Raw genomic sequence first — 19,579 nt, 5'->3', positions numbered from 1 at the left:
TATACAATGACAAGGAATAAAAGCACCAGTACATGTAATATCTTGTTGATACCATGGCTGTACACAAGGCTATTACTAATAATTTGTTTTCTAATGAACATCAGAAATTGGTAACTACCGGTAAGTCAAAGTAGGACACAAAAAGAAACAAACAAAACTGTGAAGTCCTCGTTCAAAACATCAAGTGGATAAGTTGAACCAACTCCGTTTTCTACATGTAGTTAACGACTAGAAACCTGAAGGATGTAATCAATTAACCAAAGTCAGCATTAATCTTTTGGATCCAACACACCTCAGAAAGAGGCAAAACAAGGGTAAAAAATAAGACATACATGTACAAAGACATAACTTTCAAAGAGACATCGGAGGGATGCACGTAAGGAATTGCACAGAACTTTTAGGACCATAATGAAAACAATGGTTGAAGCATGTACCAAATCAGCTATTTACCTTAGATGATTTAAAAGCTTTACCACAAATAGGACACTTCCACAAGTTTAATCTCTGACTTTGAACTTTACTTGTACATGAAATTTCTTCATATTTATTGCTTTGATCACAACACCTATTCACATGTTGACCACGACGCTGTGAATTCATTTTAGATAAATCCTTTTGACAAAATACACAGAAAAACAAATCATCATGTGTACTTTCTCCAGGTCGTTGGGAAAAACCATTTTCTGATACACTGTTATTCTTTTTGCTGCTATTATTCACACCATTATCAAGGCAGTTGTTGATGTGATGATTGACTACATCCATGCTTTCTGTTATTAAGAATTCCAGACTGCAGACAGGACACACTTGCTTCTTCACAATGGAGCCCAGGTCATTAATCAAAGCTAAATTTTTATTTTGATTGTGTGCATTATTTATGTCCTCATTTTCACTGTTTGCCTCCTGTGAATTGCTCAGTTCGCTCCCTTCTTGTTTTGTGAAATCCAACTTATTTTGTTCTTCTTGTAGAAAAGCATTTTGCAAATCTCCTGTCTCTGTCCTTCTCTTGGCATTTTCTTCCATCATTTTGCTTTGAATTTTAGGTTTTCTTTGGTATGCACATTTCTCTAACACTACCAACGGCTGGTTTAAGTTGCTGACAGCTTTGCGTGCCCTTTTGAATCTACAAATAGTACTTTTTAAGGCTGCAGCTTCTGTTTCTTCAGAGTTAATTCTCTTGCGCTTGTTGCTGTACCATTGTGAACAAGTCGAATTGTCATCATCAACAGCATCTGCATCATCACAGAATTGAAACGCGTCATGTTTTTTAGCCTTGGAGTTTTCAGCCGGGACTTCGACTTCAGAGGTTTTTTCGTTTTCAACACCTAACACTGCCACTGCACTTTCAAAATGAACTTCCTCTCCACAAGGATGTGAAGAGTTCGCTTTTTTTGATCTGACTGCTGTGTAAATATCTCTGGTATCTCCGGGGTGAGAATCCTCTTGAGAGGATTTCTGAACTTTAGAGCGTTTACTGCGCGACAGGCATCTTTTAGGTCGCACACAAGTCTCTTCCCCCTCCATACAGATTAGCCCATTGTGTTCTGATTATCCACAATTAACAATCACATAATAAGATAGGCAAGCTCCAGCCACACAAGTTTAAATTGAGAAGTTTCATGGCAAACGTAAAAAAATCCCTTTACAACAAGCAAAAAACAAAATTAGGGTTTGGATATGTGTTCGTCCAGTTTCTCCTGAACGGTGCGTCGAAATTCCAGCGCCTTTTGAATGTTATATTGCTTTCTCTGCTCTTTTTCTTCCGTGTTGACGATAAGGTTATATCTGTGATAGAATCCAAAGCCAAACAAAATCAAGACTCCTCCGAAAACGATCGGAAACACTGCTCCCTGAAACGCCATGCCTCGTATGCCTCGCGCCACACAGAGATTTTATGTTATAGCGCACGCGCGTCACAAATAACCGCTGTGCAGTAAGTCGTCTTCATACCTGTTCGCGCTGTCGTTCGCGCTGCTTCACGCTAACTCCATTGTTTTCTTTCTTTTTGTAGATAATCGGTAAGTATGCCCTTATACAATTGAACTTAGAGGTAAGAAAACGTGCCAAAAGTGGCCTCTTAATTGTTTACAGTTGGTTTTTTTCTCAAGTTCACAAGCCACAGGTTCTTGTGATCACGTGTTTCTTCCATACAAGTTCATTGGTTTGACAAAATTAATGTCATTAAATTTAATCCGGAGGCTTCGAACAATTCCCCCCATGGAATTACTATTGCTTGTTTGAAGCCATAGGAAGATTTCAGGTACCTACTTTAGTACACATATTATCAATGCCTATAATTATAACACCACCCCCTTCATGAAGATAGACTGCACTTCTCCTTTTGTCTTTTGCAAACAATTTATTAAAATTAGTCCTTCCTCGGATTGACATCTCTCATGTATTTCTCACAATACTCACTTGGGTGGTTGATTGGTGGCATCTCTGATATGCCTCATTGCAATTGCTTTATGCAGTTGGCGAGGTGTTATTGCCAATATGCCTTAATGTGACTGCGCAATGCGGTTAAGCGTCATATATGGTAATCGAAAAATTGGACTATGTGTCTCCAGTAGCTCAGTGGTTAGAGCATCCAAGATCTCGGGAGGGTCTTGGATTCAGATCCCATTTGGGGCTCGAATTTTTCCGAGTTCCCATTTGACAATACATAATATCTTTCTTGTAGTTATATTATTGGTCAAGAAAGAGTTGTTAGCAAAGTGGGATTATGGTTGGGAAACGAAACTGTTAGTGATGCTATCAGTGATGACATGATAAAGGAAACTGAAATCTGCCAACATGGAAAATATTGTTAAAAGGGACAAATCACCTTCTTTTGGGAGAAGTGAGAAGAAAAACATAACCTGCAAAAATTCAAGAACAGCTTTAAACAGAAGGAAGGGGTTATGTTAGGAATGTGGACCGATTGCCTCATTTAATTATCCAGTGATGCCACTGTGCAGGAGGTTAGGAGTTCTACTCTTGTTAGACAAACACTATGAGGAGAAAGTGCTAATCCTTTAATTATATCTGCACATAATGGTACATGACTTAAGCCTTCTCAGATAAAGGAAAAAACCATAGGCCTCGTCTCACAACCCTTGTTCAGAAACTCTGTGGGACATTAAAGATCCCATACAGTATTCAAAAGGGCAGGGCACAGAATTCCTGGTGTTGTGGTCTGGCCTGAATTCTCCAGCAAAAGGTAGCCAGCTTGAAAGTGATGTCTCAGAAAAGGCTTACTCGTAGGGTGTATGAGGTCGCATAAGCAAAAACAACCGTAAGTCAAAGGGAACTTTGCAGAGTGTTGGAACATGTAGCAACTACATGTAGCTCAAGGATATAAAATTTCTGTGGATATTTTTGTTTATATGTGTGTAATGGGACAAATACAATCATATAGCCCAACAATGTATCTGGTAAAAACATTAAAATGACAGGATCTTTTGAGCAACGCATCCTGGTTACCGCCTCGTGAATTCTTGTTGAAAGGGTTTTGTATTATGGAAAAAAGCCAGCAATTTAGCCAAAAACAGGCTTTTGCTTAGGTTTGTTACGAATTCTGACAATGAAAGAGAAAAAGTGATCCTTGCTTTTATCTAAACAATATCATTTTTTATATGCAATCGTTTCGTGTAGAAACCTACCAGTTGGTAGCGTTGCCCTGGCATTGCAGAGGTCATGGGTTTGAATCCTGTTAAAGCCACCTGAGTTTTTCAGGCATCTAGATAAGAGACAATATATTGCTTTAATTATCCTGATAAGTGCAAGGATCGCTTTAACTTAACCCACACTTCAAAATATACATTCCTACAGAGGGTTACTGCTTTTGAGTGATCAGAGTTTAATGCATGAGGGTGTGTCAGTGACCCTGCAGATGTCATCCTTAATGACTCATGAATCATCTTCCTTCCCAGGTACCAACAAAACAATCTTCCATCAAAAGCATGAGGTTGGTTATTTGTGACGACTATGATAAATTATCGGAGTGGTCTGCCAAATATGTGCGCAACAAGATTCTGAAGTTTCAACCTGGGCCTGACAAATTTTTTGTACTTGGTCTACCTACAGGTATTTATTATTAGTGTCATTTTCATCCATACCACTGCACTAGGTTATAGAGAACAAGGTGCTGTAACTGCAGCTTTTAAGTCAGTCTCTGTTTTGTCAGTCCTTTAAGAAGATTATATAACAACCAGGCGAAACATGTTATATAGTCCTAACAGTTTTCTCCAAATATTTTGTAACTGACAATGATGTTCGTAACATCAAAACATGTCATAATCTTCTTAAAAGTAACAATTTGCTTTCTGCTGTCTCAACGTTTTGTCAGTCCTTTTACCAGTAGTGTTGAAAATTGAATTTGTTCACTCAGAGATGTAACCTATTAAAGGCCCACCTTCAACCGACAGGCTTTTCGACTGTTTGTTTTTGTTATGGAAATTCGCATTGCTTATCGTAGCGATCTGATTGGATGAATCTCGGATTTGGGTGGAATTTTCATATATGAAAATTGTTCCGTGGCACGCAATGCTTGTCGGTTGAAGGTGGGCCTTTAAAAAATACAGGACTGGTTTGAACAAAAACATGAATTTCATAAATCATACATATTTTCGTCACCTTGGGAGCTCCCCCATTAGTAACTAGATAATCCAGTCTCCTCTGCTCACACCATAGAAGATGAAACTGAACATACACTCATGTCAAGTACCAGTATAATTATCGCGGTGTCTGTTATTTCATATCATTAGAAGTATAGAGGTTCAGTTAAAACTTCTCTGAGATAAGTTAATTGTGCATCTTTCAGGTAGTTCACCTCTTGGAATGTATAAGAAGCTTGTTGAATTTTGTAATAGAGGGGAACTTTCTTTCAACTATGTCAAGACATTTAACATGGATGAGTATGTTGGACTACCACGTGATCACCCTGAGAGCTACCATTCTTTTATGTGGGATAATTTCTTTAAGCATATCGACATAGATCCCAAAAATGTGCACATTTTGGATGGTAATGCAGAAGACCTGGATGCTGAATGTGACAATTACGAGGAAAAGATCACTCAAGCTGGAGGAGTTGATCTGTTTATAGGAGGTATGAGAGCCATATTACAATATTCTCTTTTGCAAATCAAATAATTTATGCAATGCCTCTAAAAGGTGCAAGCAACCAAACGTTTCTCAGCTACTTTCACGGGTTTAGAACTTTCCTGACTACAATTTGCAGGTACATGTAAAAACAAGTTGGGAATCTTACACTTTCCTTACTTTTTATTGTATCTTCATCGGGTTAGGAGGTGATCATGGTTTTGCAGGCAGGCCTTTTTAATTTAATTAAGTAGGTTGAGATGATGAAAGCAAAAGTCGTTTTTAATAATCAGTCAATTTGTGTCGTGCTTGACCCTCAATGAACCCCCTCAATTGAATATAAAATGTGTCATTTTTCGACAAGAAATCTGATTTCCAGCTGCAAGTAGCAGTAGAGATTTTAAATCCAGGATACATGAGGGGGGAGCTGGAGTTGGAGCTGAGTGTTTGCAAAGTAGCCCAAAGTGAACCCCAGCTGAACAGCGTTATTCAAAAGGAAATAATCGGATTTCCAGCTTTGATATTAATTTTGTAAAGGCACAAGTAACAGGAGATATTTTGAATCCAGAATACATGAGAGGGGAGCAGTGTAGGCACAGTGGTTACACCACTTGCCTTTCTCCAATGTGTCTGGGGTTGGATTCCAAGACATTGCATTTCACACGTTCCAAGTTTGTTGGTTCTCTACTCTACCTGGATTGGTTTATCTCAGTGCTCTCTCATTTTCACCTCTCATGATGAAGTTAACATTTGATTTTATTTTGATTCGTAACCTGTTGACTCCTGAACTGCCCTGCCCACCAACCCCCCCCCCTCCTCCCCACCCCCCACCCCCCTTCCCCATTACCCCATTGACAAGGAAAATCGTCTGGCATTAGACAGTAAAATCTATTAACCCACTGATCCCTGAGAGTAACACTTGATAGATTTTACTCTGTCTAACGCCAGACGACTTTACTCGTGAATGGGGGGCATGCGATGGTGTTTGAGGTGTGAATGGGTTAATTAAGTCTCACTCTGAGGAGTCAATACATGTACGTTGATTTGATTTAATTTGATATGATTTACAGTTTCCCCTATTATTATGAGTCTTTGTGCCCAGCTATGTAAAAGAAAACACTGGTTCCCCTTGTTTACCAAAGTTCAATTAAGTCCTGTCAGACAGGGTTAATGTGTGAATGGATGACCACTGGGAAGGAGAATACCTTTTGCTGTGCACCTTGGAGGTGTCAGGCTGGCCTTGTGGTTTTCAACTGCAATTCCCACCTCTGCCTTTGTACAGATTGGCAGAGTTTTAGTGAACCTCAACCTGACTTGAGGGTTTTTCTCTGGCGTAACTCCAGTTTTTCTCCCTCATCAAAACTAATTTAATCTCATTATCATGTTAGACGTGTTGTTGGATACATTGCAGCATGCCTTCTGTCCTCTTGCACTATACACCTGCCTTAGGGTAAACCTTGAAGTTATTGTCACAATAAAATCCACCCTTTGGCTCTTTTTCAGGAATTGGAAGTGATGGTCACATTGCATTTAATGAACCTGGATCTTCTCTGGTGTCAAGGACTCGTGTCAAGACCTTGGCCAAGGAGACAATTGTGGCCAACGCCCGGTTCTTTGATAATGACATGTCTAAGGTGCCAACTATGGCTTTAACTGTTGGCGTTGCCACTGTTATGGATGCCAAAGAGGTACAGTGCCTCACTTACATCTGGAAATGCGCCTAATTATATGGATGTCCAATACAAAGTGTCCCTTTTAGTGTAAGCCTTTGCTAATTATTTCTAACAAGAAGGTAAGGGTAAAGGTTAGCTGCTAGCATTATTTTTAGCTTAGGGTAAATGCAGCTGTTTGTCCTGCTCCTTCAGAAGGAGCATTTGGGGGACACTTTATGAAGTTAATAATTACCCGGTATTGTCTTTTTTTTTCCGAGACACAAGTGATGTTGAAGTTGGGGAGAAGAGCAAGAGGACACTTTGCAATGCTTATTGAAATCCATGTGCATCTAATTAGGCCCATTTCTAGACGTACATGTAATTAACTCTGGTGCGTTTGCTTTAATTAATTTAGTGGTGGAAGTACCTAAAGATAGCAAACGAGTTGAGGTAAAATCTATTTACTGGCAGCAGGCCAAGAAAAATAGTTTTAATCCAACCTTGTCCATTGGCAAGTAAACTTCATGACCCGTGAAGTGTATGTTATACAGTACATGTAGATTGAAAGCTTGCTATTGGATTGGGCAAGAGTTGGCCAGCTGTCTTGTGTGAAAATGGTTTATGTGTGGAATGGCTTATGTTCATTTGCAGAAGTGTTAAATGAGTTATGTTAATTCTCTGACCACACTTCAGTACAACAGAGGAGTGTACAACAGAGGAGTGGTGTTATTTAGGGAGCAGGAATGGCTCAGTGGCCCACCAATGTGGCGTGGGTTATGTAGATTCCCAGGCTCGGCAGCATGAGGGTTGAGTTTGCTCTCTACCTAAATACTCCAAGAGGTTTTTCTCTAAGTACATTTACTTCGGTTTTGCACTTTCCTCAAAAAACAGACCTATGATTTGATATGAGTTGATTTGATTTGATTTCTGTATAGTGTCTCCAATTATTATTAGTTCCCCAGTGCTAAAAATACAGTTGGCACTTAAATAAAGCTCATTATTATTATTAGAGCGAGTTTCAATTGAGTGTCGTAAAACCAAAACCAAAGTAATTACTTTGGGCAATCAAAAAGGACGGCGACAATCCAGTAAACTAATCAAAGCTCAAAGTAATTACAAGTAGCCGATACAAAGCGCGCGATAATGTGCACACGCGAGCCACGATTGATTTTTGTTGATTGGTTGAAAAAGTGATGTGAGAACTTTGAACCAATCACTGAGAGAAGTAAATGCAAAGCCAAAGCAATTCGCTGATTACTTTTGACACTCAATTGAAAACCGCACTATATTGCTGATGTTATTATCATTATTATGGCACTGACAGAGCAGTTGAAAGTTTAGTTGGTTTCGTTTTTTTCAGGTTCTTATTTTAATCAGTGGTGTTAAGAAGGCTCATGCCCTTCGTCAGGCAACCGAGGAAGGTGTAAATCACATGTGTACTGTGTCAGCATTTCAGCAGCATCCTCAAACAATTTTTGTCGTGGATGAAGATGCGACAATGGAGTTGAGAGTTCGGACTGTTAAGTACTTCAAAGGCTTGATGGATGTTCACAACAAGCTCGTCGAAGACCCACAGGATCCTACTGCTCCACCAAGTGCAAAAAAGCTGAAAACTGATGATCGTCTGTAGAAGATTTGAAGAGTTTAATCTAAAAGATAAACAACAGTGAAAAGAAAGGAAGTGTTTTCATAGATTGGAAAGAAATCGCCTTTCAAATCTTTCAATGATCATAATCTCTGAAATAACACAGGTTTCAACAACTAGAGGGAGTGGCTTATCAGAAAGATTAATTCTACAACTCTGTTTCATGTAATGGCAATATTATGGCACCAAATAAACCATCAATAATTGCTTAACAAGATGCTTTTATCAATGTGACGTAATACGTTACCATGGCCACAAAAGAGCCATCTAAAAGCAACCTATATTTTGCTGCTGAAAAGTGCTCAGCAGGCTGAGATGAAACTCTCTGCAAAGTTAGAGAAAAAAAATTTCCTGGAGCGGATTCAGAGCCACCTTAAAATTTTCCAGTTGTGGAGGTTGCTATGAATTTTCTTAACTTTGCATAGTTGTTATTATTTGTTTATTTGTTGAGGGTTGTTATTGTTGTTTATTTGGTACCATAACATTGCTGTTACGTGAAACAGTTCGGTAGATTGAATCCTTCCAAGTAGTACTAGCTTGCAAAGCAGGCTCTTTTGTTGAAAATGGCGCACGGTCGACATATAAGGGCTTGGTTAGTTTCCTTTCAAAACTAGTAACCAAGCCCTTATATTTCGACCGCGCGCCATTTTTAAAGGAAGAGCCTGCTAAAGTTGCACAGTTGGTTGAACTGTGTTGAAACATGCGAGCCGCCTTGAATTTCGATGCATAATAATAAGCTACTTCAGAGTTTCAAAAAAGACATGCGCATGTCGGGATAATAAACAGTAATATATTAAAAATACAAAAGCATTTTGAACGAAAATTCCTGTAACTATTTTCCATAACGAAGAAAATTGTTCGTCGGGTTTTATTCTGATATGCATGTGTTTCTTGATTCTCCTAACTGGTTTACATGAGGAGGTTTTTGATTATCATATGTCACAGGGTGGCTTTTTTATGTTTACAGCAGTGGGATTTGTCACAATGTGGTTTGATTTTACATCGAGTAGGAAAAATAATCTATTTTTGAAAACAACTTTGTTCGTTTGCTTGAATTGAAATGAAATCTTAACAGTGCAAAAAGTACAATGGGGAAGATATCTGTTTATGAACATTGGCTCTGGTTGGCACATTAATGACAATAGGTGACGTCAACTATATCTTCGCTATACCTTTGAAAGGAAGATAAGAAAGCGAAGGGAAAGCGTTTGTGTCCGAAATAAATGAATTTCAGACTCAGTCCACGCGTATCCAGATATATTCGAAAACGGACACTTTTTCCTCCGTTTTTGTCTCCCGTCCACGGGAATACGAGACCAGTTGTAGATTTTTGTCAAATGGGGGTGAATCGTATTCGTGTGGACCGGTGAAAACATGATGACATCATAGGTCGTGATCAAACGAAGAGCGCATGCTCTATAGCTTGAGGGTAGCGTTTTCAATCGTTTTTTGCGTATTCTTGTTGACCGGTAAATACGATTCGAAAACGCTTCGTGTGGACGCAGATTTTTTTTTTTCATAAACGAAGGAAAGCAATTCCGTTTTCGAAAATACCCGCATACGTTTGGAAGGGGCTTCAAAACACGGACGCCGCAATCTTGAATGATTGTAATTACGTGTTACTCTCGCTCACTTGTTACAGCCAGCCCTGCAACTTGTATCACAACGACTTTTTGACATGTTGCCTTTACCTCGTGTGATCATCGAAAACGAGGTAAGTTGCGCATGGTTGTATGAATCGCTGCTTGCACAACAAAATTTCGACACAAGTTGCAATTAAATAATTGCATCCCGCACTTAGATATCTCTCGTTTTTTCTACTTCCAATGTAGTCCAGTTACAGTTTTTTCGGGTTTCTAACAAAAAGTGACTTTTGATATCTACATGTTTAGATACTGCTTGCTTGCATGCGCTCTCTTAAATGAGCAAAACAAAGGACCAGACCTCCTGAGTATTATCACATGATCTGTATTTGGGAAAAGAAAATGTACAAGCGAAAAAGGTCTATTAGGAACAAATCCTGTGTAGAAACTATGTTGTAAATCTGGAGACTGAGACCGCCTCTTTAACTTTCTGGTGGTGCGAATTCCTGTGAGTAGAGTAGTATTCTTGTGTTCCGAGAGCATACACGTAAATTTCTCAAAGAGCTATTTTGGAGCATAGACTACAAGACGTCCCTCATTCTTTAGGAAAAGACAGGCACGAGAAAAAGTGGGCGCGCGAAATCTGAATTCGAGGAGGAATCAAATCCAGATTTAGCGCGGCCATTTTATACTCGTGCCTGTCTTCTCGCGCTTGACTAACAAATCGGCGAAAGAAGGACTGCTCGTTGTTTATTGGGTCCAAGCAACGGGAAAACTTGAACTCCATAATTTTAAACAACTGTCTATTCGACCTGCGACCACCACTTCTTTTTGCGCTCGCCCTATTCTCGCGCGGCCGAAAAAAAAAGAGTTCGCTCATCGCCCGCTGGAAACGCTTTGCTATGCAGGCTACGACCCAACTAATCACAGACAGCCGCGCAGAACGATTTGTTTCCTTTAATTTACTAAACCGGCACGTGCTGGTTTTAGGTACCAGAAATTAAAAAATAAGCAGGTGAAGGTTGCTTGCTGTTTCCTTTATTTACACGCCGTCACTGTCAATGTTTACATGTAAGTGTATTTAACAAGTTGAATCGAAGTTGAATCAATGCTGAATGAGTTTAAAAGCGTTTATTTAAACTTTGCTTCAACAGCTATTTAACATTTCTTAAAATTGTTATTATATGAGTTACGATACTGCTAAAACTTTAATGCATGCATTTGTTACTTCTCGGACTGATTCATGTAAAGCACTTTTGTTTGCTTTGCCTAACTTTCTTATTCAGCGTTTGCAATATGTTTTAAACTCTGCTGCTCGAGTTATAGCTCGTTCTCGGAAATTTTATCATATCACACCGTTACTGATAGAATTACATTGGTTACCAGTAGACCAGAGGATAATATTTAAGATTTTATTATTTACGTTTAAAGTAGTTAATGGTTTATCACCTAGTTATTTCAGTGAATTATTAGAAGCCTATGTTCCAAGGCGTATGGTAAGATCGTCTACGCAATTGCTCCTGCATGAGCCCAAATTTAATATCAAGACGTATGGCTCACGTGCCTTCTCTGTTTGTGCACCTCGATTATGGAATAGTCTTCCTTTGGAAATTAGGAGGTGCATGTGACTCTATTGACACTTTTAAGAAGAAACTTAAGACATCTTTTTAAGAGCTCATATTTTTGTTAGCTATGAGTACATATTTAAATATTACTAATTATTGATTTTTAATATTTTATATTTTGTATTATCTTATTCTTTTATTTGTATATTAGTATAAATTGGAAATTATTATTACGATTATTATTTTTGGAACTTGTAAAGCGCTCTTGGACATTGTAATGTAATCAGCGCTACATAAATAAAGTGTTATTATTATTATTATTATTATTATTATTATTATTATTATTATTATTATTATTATTATTATTATTATTATTATCGTGGCGAATGTCGAATGAAGTTGATGCGGTTCACCCTTGGTATGTTCCGATTGCGCTTGGCACTTTTTGAGCACTTTCTCGAATTTGGATACCTTTCCAGTATTGTTGAGCACTTTATTTCTTTTTGGGCAAAATTTGAGCATTTTTTCGCATTTTAGGCAACATTTAAGCACTGTTTCCAATTTCCCACATGTTTAAAGCACTACTTTGTCTTCGAAACGTTTTCAGTAAGCCAAGTTATTCTATTATCACAAACTTTAATAATGGGACCTTGTCGCCTGACTGTCGCCATGTAAATGCTCTTGCAATTATCGCTGTTCAGTGCAGCAGCTGACGAAAACTTTGTTTGAGATTGTGATTGGAGCTTCCGTTGACGCTTCGATATCATAGAACGAAAAGAGACTAAAACGTCGAACTTCACATGTGCCGAATCTAATGCAAATGAAAGAAAACAATAGATTTTTCTCAGTTGCATTAGATTCAGAACATGTAACGTTCGACGTTTGAACCGGGCCTCATATAACAGTTGTACGGTCCATACATTTCTGTGACCCGGTGGGAGTTCTTTAGAAACTATGGTGAAACTGAACTTGACGGTTGAGGGACTAGGCTGAGTCGGTCTTGGGTTTACATCTTAATAAAGAATTTTTGTGCGAAAAACATTGGTGGTTTACTTCCGTGGTCACCTTTTAGACAAGAAGAATATGAACATCTGCTTGGAAAAAATTCAAGATTATTAGCGATTTTCGAGCACTATTTCAAAATTTCAAGAACTTTTACAAAAATTCAAGCACCATTTTGAGCACTTTTTGGCGATTTTCCAGCGTAATCGGAACATACCTAGATTGCTCCCCTCTTTCAACACTGTTGGGTATGCGCGTGCGCACTAATCGGTCTCTCGATCTCCCATTCTCGTTCCCAGATCACATCGTTTCTCTTAGCCGGCGGGGCCTTCGCACAAAAAAACGAAAGCCCCTGAGCCCGGTTGTTCGAAGGCCGATTAATTTAATCCAGGATTAGCGTAGACTTTTGTTTCACGTTTTCAACTTTTTGGTGAAAGTTTCTTTCGCTTATTTTTGTTTTTCAAGATTCACTTCTTCTGATGTAAAGTTTTGCCAATTATCAACGTTGAACAGCTCATCTGCGCTTGGAAGTAGAAAAATAAACTCCTTGGTTAATTTTTAATCTGGGATTAGCGTTAATCGGATTTTGTACAACCGGGCCCTGGAGGGATAGTAAATTTAATATTTCTCATTGGTTTTTGAACCGAAAGTGAAAAAGGTCGATGTGGCGCGTCTGGTCGGTAAAATGATCGGAGTGTCTTTCAGTCTAAAACTACGATATTAGTGCGCATTGCTTCTTTCTCTTCGACACGGACGGACAGATCAGGAGCTTCAAGTTTTTACTTGTTACGTACCACCATTTAATTTAAGGCGCGTTCGATTGGCCCTATTTCGGTATAAGAATACGTGGAGTGATGATTAAAACGGTATGTTTGGCGCGTTTCGAAGCAGCAAGGATAATAAAAATATGTTTAAAATAGCATTTTAGCAGATACTTGACAATTTTAATGTGAATCTCCCTAAAAACAAAGAATTTCTAACTAATATTCCATGTATTCCTAATCCGCAATACGGTCAATCGAACGCATCTTTAGTTTTTATCCCCTGATACTGTGAAACTCTTAGCTCCATTTTTTTTTTTTTTTTTCATTTTCCGTTTTCTTGTATTGAGAACTTAAGTCGACTGATGTAGGAGATTCTAGCTTTTTTTATCGTTAGACGAGGAAATCAACAATCTCTAACGATTAAAATTTCTTGTTGCTTCGTTGAAGCGGCGTCTCTATGCACCAAACTAATTGGTTGGTTAAGATAATATCTCTTTAAGGCTTCAACAATTTTTTCCTTCTCTCCACAAGAAAACCGCTGCTTTAATGTCCAATCACAACATCGCCCAAAGAAGTAAAACAAAAATTATTCATGAGGTTTTTGTTCCCAAGAAGCTTTGTGTTCTCCATGTGAATGTATTCAGTACATTTGGTTTTTAAAGAACCTCGCTTGTTCAAAATTGAGCTCGATCAACTTTGGGCAAAAGAAGAGTTGTTTCACGAATTATGGGACCACCGCCTTCTCCAACAATGGTAAGATTTCATTCTTGATTTCCGGTTTGCGTACTTTGTAGATAATATCATCTTAACATCCCAAAAACATGGGATATTCAAAAATTTTGATTTGAATTTCGTAAACTAATTATTTCAGCTACCACGCAGTTCTGTACAATCTCTTATTTTATCCTCTTTAACTAGAAACGTAATTTGCATTCGTTGTTATTGAGCCAATTTCCGCATTTGTTTCATTTGTCGCCAATACAAACTAGACTGGTTTGCAATCCCCTCCCCTAACACAACACTTAAACCACTCAAACACAAACAAAACCCTCCACCGTTCCCGCCACCGATACACTACGGAGCTTTAGCAACGACAACGGCGACGGCAACGAGAACGTCACAAATTTGCATACAGTATTTAGTTGGCAAAAGCAATAGCTTTGCACGCCCCTCACGGGCATCTTTTCATTTTTGCCAGTCTATTTCTTTGCCGTCCTCAGCAAAACAACAACGTGAAATGACCCAATTTGAGGTTTTAGGGAGAACGTCAGCGCTTAAGGAAAAATTTTCATTTTCTCCCCTAAATTGAGCGCCGTCCATACCAGTTTCGTTCCGTGAGGGTTGCCACTCCTTTGTCATGTTAAAATGCGTGGAATGATCGCGAAGTGATTACAATAACGCGAATTCACATTTAACGACGACGTTCTCGTTGCCCTTGCCGTCGCCGTTGCTTAAGCTCACTACTGATGAACACATGACAACTGACACACGTTGATACTGTGACAAGACAACCCTTGAATGAGCACAAATGAGTGGGTTTTTGATTTATTTTTAGTTTAACTAGTATCTAAACCCGGTTTTTTATTATATTCATGACCGGGAATTAATGCAAAGTAAAAGGGACCAGCTGAAAATTGTTCAACCCAAAATAGTATTTTTAACCGCAAAATAGAACTCATTGTTTCACTTTACTCTAATCTTTGATATCGTCAATGGCGCTCACTGCTCCTAGTTAGTTTTTGATAATTATAAAAAAATGGTTCAAAATTCCTCTTAACCTTCAATGTTTGTTTGCATGTTTGTTTGTTTTTTTGTTTGTCTGTTCTCCAAAGCAGACCTTGACTCCTTTTTCTGGGAAAACTGAGTCATTCAAAAGTTATGTACCATGCAATTAGCGGTGAAATTAGCAGGCTATGCCGTGATGCCAGTATAGCAAGCTGGTTCATTCTTTTATTCTTCTTTCTTTATGAGATCTGCGTTATCGCATATTAGTATAATTACATAGGTGATTATTGAAAATTCTCTTATCTCCGCTGATTGGCTGCACTTGAGGCGATTATTTAACAATTAGACCCGTAGCTACGAGTCAATGAGGCGAAGCCCTTGAGGGCGAAGGGTCTAATTGTTTTAGTCGGGCAGAAAAGGTTTTTTAACAACGTTAGCAAATGCAAGTTGAAGAAATATTTATTTGGGAATAAAACGAAAGAAAGTGTCATGCGTTTCGTTACTCGAGGACTATTACTAATAGTCCGGGCCTCTAGTAGCGTAGCCAATGAAAATGCAGGATCTGCATTAGTCTACTAGTTGGGTGATACTAATACCCGATAATCACCGAAGAGATTTTTCTCAAAATGGCGGCAAGTCGTTTTGTCGAGGTGACAGATGAAGAAATTCATTGCTTTAAAGATAATGCATATTTTTCAAATAATAACCTATGTAGTTATACTATGAACAATTGTTCACCTCGCCTTCGGGCGAGTAATTGTTAATTATCGACTCCACAGACCTTGACGGCTAACGCAGACCACAGATCTTTTTAATTTACGATAACTTGTGAACGACTGGAAATGGGGTGGAGAACAAATAAAATTCTTACGTTGGAATAGACCGATTCGGCTAACTCAATGTTGTACCCAATTCAAATATCTCGGGGCTAATAATCTTTGTGTATTGCATTTGCATGATGATGTACGTAGCATTCATATTTAAATGATATGGAAATACTTGGAACAAAACATTTTATTCCCAAATGGTAGGATTTGGTATAGCATTGAGTTAGCCGAATTGGTCTATTACGGATTTGAAGCAAATTTAGTTGTCGGAAGGGAATCAATGCGATCTTAAATTCGATCTTACCGCAGCTGATTTGTAGAGCAGAGAGCATCATGGCTATGAATTTGATTACCGTTCAAGCCTAGATTATTTTACATGCTTCTTTGCAACTGTTAGACATGCTCCTTTAACCACGGTAATATTTTTCTAACACAAGAATCGCTTTGAATCTGTGGTCCAAATACATGACTTTCATACCTGGCCCGATGTGAAGGAAACCGGAATCCGGAATCCAGCAAATGTGAGGCTTTGGAATCCGGAATCCAGAGCGTGGAGTCCGGAATCGATTGTATGGAATCCAGATTCCACGGATTTGATTGCAATTCATGATCCATTTCGGTGGAACCTTTGAGTCCGGAAAATAGAATCCGAGGGCCGTCTGGATTCCTTTACATAGGGGTTAGTATATCCATCGTTCTATCAGCACCACTATTTTATAGTCTAAACGAAAAAAACTCAGCCTTGCATGGAGAGTCATATATAAAAAAGTAACTCGGCACGAAAATAATTACAACAATTTTAATTCTAGAATAACGAAACAGATGGCAGGGTTTTCACTCGATGGAGCTGTACATTCAATATTTCTAATCTCTCGACAAGAAGGGAGTAATTTTTTAAACAGATGGTCAACTTAACATGGCCAAACAACATTTACGTTAATAATGTTTAACTAATATAAGCCACGTGACACAAACGAGACACGAGCGCCCCACATGCATTTTGCCATCACTTTTAATAGGCCACAGGAAAACATGTCATCATTATTCATATTTAATAGAGGAGTTCTTATTTATCTACTCTTTTTCCAATGAACCCGTAAACAGATCTCTCAGTGATACTCAGAATATCTATAGCATCTGAGACAAACAGGAGCAAGATAAAATAAATTCAGTCTTCAATTCCTCTCAACATTTTTTAAATTTATCGATTTCAGTCGAAAATGGTTTTCAGAAAATAATATTTTTTACTACAGCTCATTCTTTCCACCTGCCATTCGTTCGTGACTACTGAGATCCAAAATAACCGCCACACTTTCCTTTTAGTTTAGTAATCTCATATACGACATCTGCTAAATGAGTCATTTCCAGTCGTCTTTCATACACTTCGGAACATTCTTGTTCCGTTTTTTACATTCATCTGATCTTCGTTGGCAATATTGTTTCATATTTTAAACTACACCAATACAAAATACGATTAAAGATGTGTACATATTGTGCAATGAGTTCCTAGACATATGTTTTTATCTTTTAGAGACCACTTAGTGTCAGAACAAGTAAATTTTGGCAATTTGGCATTATTTTCAGTGTCGCCCACCTTCCATTTCTTAATAAGAAGAAAACCTTAGTTTTGAAATTAAACCCTTAAATCTTATTACCAAAGACCCTATTAAGGCACATTAAGAAGAAAAATTAAATTCTGACCAAATGTTGAGTTTTCATAATATTCTCCATCGAGGACCATCTGCACCAGGTCTACACTATGTGATTGGCTGATAAACCAAGTAAAGACAATCTCAGTGCCGTGCAATAAAAAGCAAACTGAAATCGTGAAGTCCTTGCTCGAATAAGAAGCAATAAATACTTAAAATGTTCCCTGGATTGATATCGGCTTGGTGAATCTCCGGCGCTGTTTGTATACAAGTGATAACGGTTGGGAATTTGAGCAGCGTCACTTGGCCGAGAAGGAAGGAACTGGCATGGCGCGTTGGCGACTTGTGAGGGCTGAGGTTAGAGTGTATGTTGTCACTCCAGTAATACCGTAAATTTCTAACTGCAATTTTAACGTTGGTGATTTTTATATTTATGCCACCTTTTCCTGTAAGGCTTTAATTAAGGGTCTTAGAGTAAGTTTGTTGGGATAATATTTGGGATTTTCTACCAGTGCGTATCTTTCGCGGACTGAATAATTAGGGTTGATTTTGATCAAACACAGTTCGAGGGCGTTCAAAGCATTTTAAACACCGACTTCATCTCTGTTTTTTAGCGTAATTTTCAAGAAGTAAAGTCTAGAAAGGACTCCACTCCGTGTTTTGAGATTACGTGATGAATCGTTTCATGCCTGCTCTGTATCTTAATCCATTTGTCCATATTTAACTGATCTCAGTGACTAAAATACAAATATCATGTACAAACTTTATGCCGACACATCCCACACTTTTCCGAATACTTCCAGCGTTGCGTGAATCAAAGCTTGAAGAAAAAAAATGAAACTAGAAATTAGAACGGCGCTTTTGTCAATATGGAGCAAAAATGGTCATCGATTCGCTCTACCAATGTATTATTTATTAGTACATGCATCTTCAAGGCTAAACAGAAAATCTACCTTCTCCTTGCAGTGCAAATTAAAGCTTCTATAAAAAAAATCCTCAATCCTTTTTTTTCTGGTGCCGTGAATGTTCAGGATCCCTTAAAAAAAAACACGAAACTAAAATTTCCAATCATGAATTGCCATCTGACCGGGGGCGTTTTTTACCCAGTCAGTGTCAAAATATCGATATCCATAGCATAATAAAAGATACATTTTTCTTTCGCTGTAGTTAGATATTTCAGTTGTCACAACGTAAAAACAAATACAATGCTGTTGACATATCCATTATTAAATATCAACGATTATTTGTGTATGTACACTGAAACACCTTGAGGCCTCTGCTGGCGAGTCATTTGTTATTGCTTAGTCGATAAACATGAAAATTCTTCCAATATGACATTTGCATGCCTGAAATAAATTATGTTTATAGTCAGAGTTCGATGGCATAACAGAATTTCTACTCACGGTTTTTTAAGGTGTGAGATTTTCAAAGCTCTCCTAGAATATTACCGTCATATCAACTGTTAAATTTTTCTTTTTCTATTCAATCTAGATTTTAAAAAATTAAACAAAACATTTCCCATGGTATAACAAAGAATGAAAAAAAGATCACGTCGCATTTACGGCAAACAGCAAACTGACGCCATGCTGAATCAGTCGAAATTTGCGTTTTGCCAAAAGCCAAAGAAACTTGTTTGATTCTGGCTAGTTTCTTGCCTGTTATCTAAAGATATGGAGAAAGGCCTGACAAGTTAGAATAACAGAATTTTCGAGCTTTTATGGCAAAATCTCTCTAGTTACGTGAAATAAAAAACCGCAGGAGGCTTCCGCATCAGTTGCCATAAGAGCATAAATTACAATTCTCTCATTCTAGCCACATTCTGGCTTGTCTATCGAATTCACTCGACATTTGAAGCAGGAGCCCATGGCGAGGAGCGTACAACTTCATTGTATTTGCAGGGGCGTAGTATTTGCAGGATTTTTCAAAGAGGGGGAGGGTGGGGGTCACACTGTGTCAAACAGAGGGCACTCACCAGATTGTGGCGTTTTCGCCACCTAAATACTGTTGGTTGTTTGCTTAAAGGCTTACAAAGGAAGGAGGGGGGTCACGGGCACCCCAGGACTCCCCCCAAGCTACGCCCTTGAT

General features: G+C 38.4%; 3 protein-coding genes across 5 annotated transcripts in view; 2 read left to right on the top strand and 1 right to left on the bottom strand.

Moving 5' to 3' along the window:
• The window catches only part of LOC138017059 (structure-specific endonuclease subunit SLX4-like), a 30,387-nt gene extending 28,532 nt beyond the window's left edge, over positions 1–1,855 (bottom strand). The window contains exon 1 of the mRNA XM_068864266.1: positions 451–1,855. Coding sequence (XP_068720367.1) covers positions 451–1,524 — 1,074 coding nt within the window. The 5' untranslated portion in view covers positions 1,525–1,855. The remainder of the gene's footprint in view (positions 1–450) is intronic.
• A 64-nt stretch (positions 1,856–1,919) lies between these two features.
• On the top strand, positions 1,920–10,523 carry LOC138017060 (glucosamine-6-phosphate isomerase 2-like). Its single transcript, XM_068864267.1, has 5 exons — positions 1,920–2,018; positions 3,915–4,068; positions 4,805–5,089; positions 6,586–6,770; positions 8,095–10,523. Exons 2-5 carry the CDS (start codon positions 3,945–3,947, stop codon positions 8,362–8,364), a joined length of 864 nt encoding a protein of 287 aa, XP_068720368.1. The 5' UTR covers positions 1,920–2,018; positions 3,915–3,944; the 3' UTR covers positions 8,365–10,523.
• Positions 10,524–13,962: 3,439 nt separating this feature from the next.
• LOC138015563 (potassium voltage-gated channel subfamily H member 6-like) overlaps positions 13,963–19,579 on the top strand; it is a 29,198-nt gene continuing 23,581 nt past the window's right edge. The window contains exon 1 of one of the 3 annotated variants that reach the window (XM_068862637.1): positions 13,963–14,046. In XM_068862637.1, the coding sequence (XP_068718738.1) occupies positions 14,020–14,046 (27 nt within the window). In that variant the 5' untranslated portion in view covers positions 13,963–14,019. Of the gene's footprint in view, positions 14,047–17,388; positions 17,860–19,579 lie in introns of those variants that run through there. The other 2 variants (XM_068862633.1, XM_068862638.1) reach the window with 2 other exon arrangements.

The sequence above is a fragment of the Montipora capricornis genome, chromosome 9 (genome assembly GCF_036669925.1).
Source record: "Montipora capricornis isolate CH-2021 chromosome 9, ASM3666992v2, whole genome shotgun sequence".
Taxonomy (NCBI): Eukaryota; Metazoa; Cnidaria; class Anthozoa; order Scleractinia; family Acroporidae; genus Montipora; species Montipora capricornis.
The sequence above is the reverse complement of the archived record's forward strand: the minus strand, read 5'-3'. Positions and strand labels throughout refer to the sequence as shown.